At 33.6% G+C, this 6517-nt stretch overlaps 1 protein-coding gene across 1 annotated transcript; it reads left to right on the top strand.

Annotated features, from left to right (window-relative positions):
• Positions 1 to 487: 487 nt before the first annotated feature.
• On the top strand, positions 488 to 5346 carry LOC108724085 (alanine aminotransferase 2). Its single transcript, XM_018450251.1, has 6 exons — positions 488 to 674; positions 2707 to 3039; positions 3782 to 4226; positions 4488 to 4756; positions 4834 to 5211; positions 5302 to 5346. Exons 1-5 carry the CDS (start codon positions 519 to 521, stop codon positions 5110 to 5112), a joined length of 1482 nt encoding a protein of 493 aa, XP_018305753.1. The 5' UTR covers positions 488 to 518; the 3' UTR covers positions 5113 to 5211; positions 5302 to 5346.
• Positions 5347 to 6517: the final 1171 nt, after the last annotated feature.

Raw genomic sequence — 6517 nt, 5'->3', positions numbered from 1 at the left:
AAAATCTGAAAAAGTTTAAGGTATTTTTTTTAGAAATTATAAAATGTGTGTGAATAAAAATCTTAGAAATCTTAGAATAAGTAACTGCACATATGATCTACTTAATACGGTTTATGATTCCTTTCTAACTTTTTGCTGAGTCTAAAATTTAAAATTGATTCAAAAGAAGAAACATTTTTGCACAAAAAAAGAAATATCAAACATTTTAAAATATTAATTTACATTTATCTTTAATTATCTACACTATTCCAATACTATATTAAATATTTTAGGAATGTAGGAACATTCTTATTTATAATACACAGCCTACAATTTCTTTTTCCATTTCCAAATCGTTTTTGCGTTATTCCTATCAGACTTTTAAAAGATAAAGAAAATTATAGAATAATATCCATATCATTTTTATATTTTATCTGGGGACGACGTGCTGATCGGGAGGGCGAGGGGTAGGGATGGTAGACACTCAGTCTTCCATCGTCCACATCGATGTATTCCAGCCGATTATTTTGTGTCGCGCCATGGCATCGAACGCAGTGACGGCGACGGCGACGTCGATTCCGCGGAGTAAGGTCCTCACCGAGGACAACGTCTTCGTAAACCTACGCAAAATGGAGCTCGCGATGTGCGGACCGCTGTTCATTAGGGCACGGGAGATCGAAAAGGAGCTACAAAAAGTAAGGCTAAACTGAGCCGGAACGAGTGATTTGTCAAGGCCATATATCACTCTAGAGCAAAGTAGAATCTTCTTCAAACACATGCAAAAAAAAAGAAACGATATACCGGGTGTCCCAAAATTCACAACTTGAAATATTATAGCAAAAAAGTTTTGGTATAATAATAATAATAAAATGTAGATGAAAAAGACAAAAATTATAGACAAAATACAGACAAAAGAGTATAAAATAATAAAATATAGATGAGCGCAATGCAAATTTTCCAAATTATATCAGCATACAAATATATTTATTCAGTAAACATTTAATCAAATTATTTCTTTCTCAAAGGCTAAAATGAAAACAATTCAAATATAATGTATAAACATTTAATTTTAAATAAATATGTAACCAAATTAAAACTTTGTTCGCAAGTAATAATGTGAAAACAATTCAACTTAGTTTGTAAGAATATATTATAATATATTTTTTTATAAGAATATATTTTTATAAAAATATATTAGGATATCCTTAGGATATCCTAATTTGATCAGATTGATTCCATTCTGATCCAAAACATTAAATGTCCATATGATTAGCTCAGGACACTTGTAATTATCATTGCACTAATATAAAACGTCCCTAAGATATCCTATTTTGATCCGAAAAATTTTGATCCCTATAAAAATTTTGATAAATTGAATTTTTCAACTTTCGATACATATTATATTATATGTCATATACATTTACGTATATTATAGAGACATATCTTTGCAATTTAATCATTAATTTTTTTAAAACATACATAAATATCTCACACAGACATACTGAAAACTATTCTTTGTTTCGGGAAGAATTTAATCATATTTATTTTTATGTATTATTTAAACAGTTGCAACTATAGCTTATTTTGTTTTTTGTTGTGCATAATTTATTTTTAAATGGTTATTTATTAATTGACAAAGCAAAAGGAGTTTTCGGTCTATTTTACAAAATTGGTTCTATCGATTGTACTGTTTTAATGAAAATTTTCCATTTACTAATTAAACTAACTATAAATATTGAATATAACTATATTTTTAAAAAGGCAGAATTATTTCAGAACTCTAAGGCTTCATGAGCACACTCTGATCAAGTTAAGAGTATAAGTGACGAACTCTATTTGCATACGCCTCTTTATAGGGATCCACGTCATTTTCTCCTTGGAAAACAAGTCCACGACTCGGATCCCTATTAAATGACGCGCATTTAAAAGAAGCGTACGCAAATGGAGTTCGTCACTTACTCTTATCTTGGTCAGAGTGTGCTCATGGAGCCTCTGAAAGTACTTTTTTTTAAATAGAGTCATTCATTATAGTTAGTGTTTGTGACGTATACTCATTTCCTGCATTTTGTATCGTACCGAAACGCGGATACGGATATACCCTTGTAAAAAAGTATTACTGCGCAGTAATGCTCAGTAGTATTTTTCTACCAGGGTTTAACATCCTAAAAGAGAGAGAGAGACATTTTAGGACGTCCACTGGATAAAGACGGAATGAAATTTGTTCATCCAGAAACATCCTAATGACATTTAAACGATGATGTCCTATGGATGTAGAATAAGCGGACATATAAACATCCTCAGTATATCCTAAATATCTCCTAAGTTTCTTCAGGTACGTACTCTGAATGTTTGAAAATTCCTCGACATACGTCTGTAGAATTGTACCTAGGATCAATTTTTGCTGTACGGGGTATTCAAGATTGGAAAGTAACCCGTTATTTTCCATCTATAACTGGTTTTAGTTTCAACCTAAATCCTCAATTCAGTTCTATTTCGGTGAAAATATAGATTGCTTTCATTAGAATAGGCCTGTTTTTTTGGCTGAATTTTTGCATTAGTTCATTTTTCTTCTTTTTCTTTCCTCCTGAAGAGAAAAGAAAGAAAGATGTTCTGTAAGCTGAGAGAGAGAAAGATAGTCTGTAACTTATAGTCTCCACAAAGTTTGGGAAAGTTTCAAAATTAAACACGAAAATTGTGGTTGTACCTAAGATCGGTTCTCTTTGCCAGGGAGTTGAAAAACCCTTCACGGAGTTGACCAAAATGAACACTGGAGACGCCCACGCGATGGGTCAGCAGCCTATCACGTTCTTGCGGCAGGTGCTAACTCTGACGGTCTCGCCGAATCTGCTTAATAATCCGAGCTACCCGGAGGATGCAAAGGATCGCGCCCGGATGATCCTGGGAAATTGCAATGGCGGCAGCGTAGGCTCGTACTCGGAATCGGCCGGCATCGAGTGTGTTCGCAAGCACGTTGCACAGTACATTCAGGAACGCGATGGCGGTATCCCTTGCGATTACCACAACATTATCCTCTCGAACGGCGCTTCTATCGGTATCAAAGTATGTGGATTTCAAGGGCTTCTTCTTGTTATTTGAGAAATCGTTTGAAAGCAATCTACCCAGTAAACAAAGTTAAATGTTATAACGTTATATGTAACGTACTGTTAATTTTTCACTTAATAATGTATAACTATAATATAATATGTGTTATATTACAGTTATATCGATGAGTGGAAAATTACGACTAAGGCCCATGGCACACAAAAAAACTTAAGCAGTAAAACGTAAGCAGTAAGCGAATTGACCAATCACAGTAGAGTCCGTAAGGCCATAACATAAGCAGTAGCGAATCCAACATGTTGATTTCTTTACTGCTTACGTCTTACTGCCTTAAGTTTTTTGTGTGCTAGGGTCCTAACAAGTACCTATGTTGCATGTAACTTTGCGTTTGCTGGGTAGTTATATATTTACTAAATAATGTTTTGACATGTAAGAATAAATTAGCAGATTTCAAAATGGAAAGTAATCTCGAATAAATAATATTGAAAAAATTGAAAATTTTTCAGATCTTATTGCTCCAATTTACTTTTTCTACCATAATAATGAACATGAATAGCTTTTTATACGAATAATTATATATATATTTATATATTAGATCAATCATTTTTACATATACAATGCACGTTATACAAAAATGAAATTGGCATTATAAACTTCGGTATTTTGGACAGGCTGATAGGATAACAGCTGTTAATGCTCTATTATCTTCTTTCATCTTAGCTTGTATGATTTTCTATTTCAGTCATTCCTGAATCTATTCAATGAAAGGCTCAACGACAAACCATCCGGCGTTCTGATCCCATATCCACAATATCCTCTGTACTCGGCGACCCTGACAGAGTTTGGACTCGCTCAGATCGGGTACTATCTGGATGAGGATAACAAGTGGTCGATAGAAGTCAGCGAGCTGGAACGAGCATTAAGAGAAATCAAGGATGCATGCAATCCTCGCGTGTTAGCGGTGATCAATCCCGGTAATCCGACCGGCCAAGTATTGACTCGCAAGAACATCGAAAATGTTATCCGCTTCGCCCATAAACATCATCTGTTCTTGTTGGCCGACGAGGTCTACCAGGACAACATATACGACAAAGACAGCGCATTCCATTCCTTCAAGAAAGTCATGACGGAGATGGGCGAGCCGTATTCGAAGATGGAACTGGCATCGTTTATGTCCATCTCGAAAGGTGCGCAAAAAGAGTTTGGAAATCGAAATATCTAGCGATAGGAATCGCTAAAAACAATTTATTTGAAATATTAGACTTTCAAGACAATTTAATCAAGGGACATTGAATTCTTAAATAATGTTCGCAATAATTTATTGATTTAGTTGAAACATTGAACAGGAATACTTGATTTGAGAAATTATTGAATTTCAGTTACCAAATTAAATTCATGAATAGATTTCTCGAGAAATTTCAAAAGCATTCCATGCATTTCGTTTTCAGGATATATAGGTGAGTGCGGGATCCGTGGCGGTTATGCCGAAATCATCAACATGGACCCGGAAGTGATGAAGGTACTATTGAAGTCGCTTTCTGCGATGCTATGTCCTACCGTGCTTGGCCAGGTCGTGATGGATGTTGTGGTGAATCCACCGCGACCGAATGAGCCATCGTATGAGCAATTCCTGAAAGAGAAGAGGGAAACTCTACGCTCTCTAGCAGAAAAATCGCAGCTCGTCGTCGACACACTCAATAGCATTCCAGGATATAAGGTGACTATTCTTTCATAGGACTAGCCAAGAAAAACTGCTCTCGACGTTTTTACAATGTCTTTGTTTTTCCTTTTCAGGCGAATCCGCCGATGGGTGCGATGTACGCGTTTCCACGTTTCGAATTGCCGTCGAAGGCGATTGAGGCGGCGCGAGCGAAAGGCCAGGAACCAGACGTCTTTTACGCGTTTAAACTATTAGAGAACACTGGGATTTTAATGATCCCGGGCTCGTGCTTCGGCCAGATACCTGGTACGAATCATTTCCGCACTACGATACTGCCGCAAAAGAAGAAAATTAAAACAATGCTCGAAGCACTGAAGCAATTCCACATCAAGTTTCTTGAGAGATACAGTTAAATAATATATTTCCAGTTGAGAAAAAATTGACAAATTATGGAGAATTGGATCACACACACAATGAGGGGGGAATGATCTCCTACGACTGTGCATATCCAAGTGAGAATCAATTTTTAAACATATTAAGAACGTAAAATATTTTTGTTATGATTTATAATTTATTGACTGGTATTCATTCTCGGTCTTTAGATCAATTTTAAAGTCGTCTTAATTAATGTCTTAAGAAACGATCCTCTTATTGGTTCATGACATCTGAAGACTATACTTAAGACGATCTTAAATACTAATCGACTATGAATATCGGCCATTAAAAGATGGTTATTGCATACAATGTTGTTATTGAGTTTTGTAGAAATCTTGATAAAACTGTAAATTTGTTACATGTAAATGTAAATAAATAAAATTAATTATTGTTGAAGAATTTGTATATATCTAATAAATAGTTTTTGTTAAACCAACAACGCGCGGTTGATGTTACGTAATAATTAATAAGAAAATAGGTTGAGTAATATTAAATTTAAGGTTGCGGTATTTTTTTTTAAATGAAATGTATTAAAATATGACATAATTACCTACATAATAAACTGCAGAGAAAAATGAAGAGAGAGAGAAAGAGAAAAAATATGTTAACTATCATTGTTTGCTGGTAACGCAAAGGCAAGTTGCATATTGTAAAGCGAGCGAAGGAGATGACATGCTCTGTCTACCTGTTCACCCACGTGCACTTATATAATGCGCTAGAAGCGCATGTGTAACATTGTTAATTATAACACAATTTTGAAATTATTTTTCCACACGAGGATTAAAAGCTGTTTAAACATTTTTTCCCTAATATTTTTGCCACGTCTATAGTGAAAATTTTTTCCAAAATTTTTCAAATAATTTTTCAGAATTTTTATGTAAATTTTAGAATTTTTTAAAATTTCTGAGTCATTTTATAATTTTTTAGAAAATTCCTCAAATTTTTTATTCAAATTGCAACATTTTTTCAGAAAGTCTACATCGTCTTTAGAATTTTTTTGTATATGTATATAAATTGTGAAATATTTTGATTCCTAAGATTTTTTATTTTATAATTTCTTATAAAATCTCATAAAATCTGAAAAAGTTTAAGGTATTTCTTTTAGAAATTATAGAATGTGTGTGAATAAAAATCTTAGAAATCTTAGAATAAGTAACTGCACACTATATGACCTATCTAATACGGTTTATGATTTCTTTCTAACTTTTTGCTGAGTCTAAAATTGAAAACTGATAGTCAGATTCAAAAGAAGAAACATTTCTACGCAAAAAAAGAAATATCAGATGTTTTCAAATATTAATTTACGTGGATGCAATGAACATTTTAAAAGAAAAAGTAGCACTTAGCTATAATAAATCTTAAAATCATATGTATTATAGTTAT

Source organism: Mycetomoellerius zeteki, unplaced genomic scaffold, assembly GCF_001594055.1.
Source record: "Mycetomoellerius zeteki isolate Tzet28-1 unplaced genomic scaffold, Tzet1.0 scaffold273, whole genome shotgun sequence".
Taxonomy (NCBI): domain Eukaryota; kingdom Metazoa; phylum Arthropoda; class Insecta; order Hymenoptera; family Formicidae; genus Mycetomoellerius; species Mycetomoellerius zeteki.
Note: the sequence above shows the minus strand (reverse complement) of the source record. Positions and strands in the feature narration are given on the sequence as shown.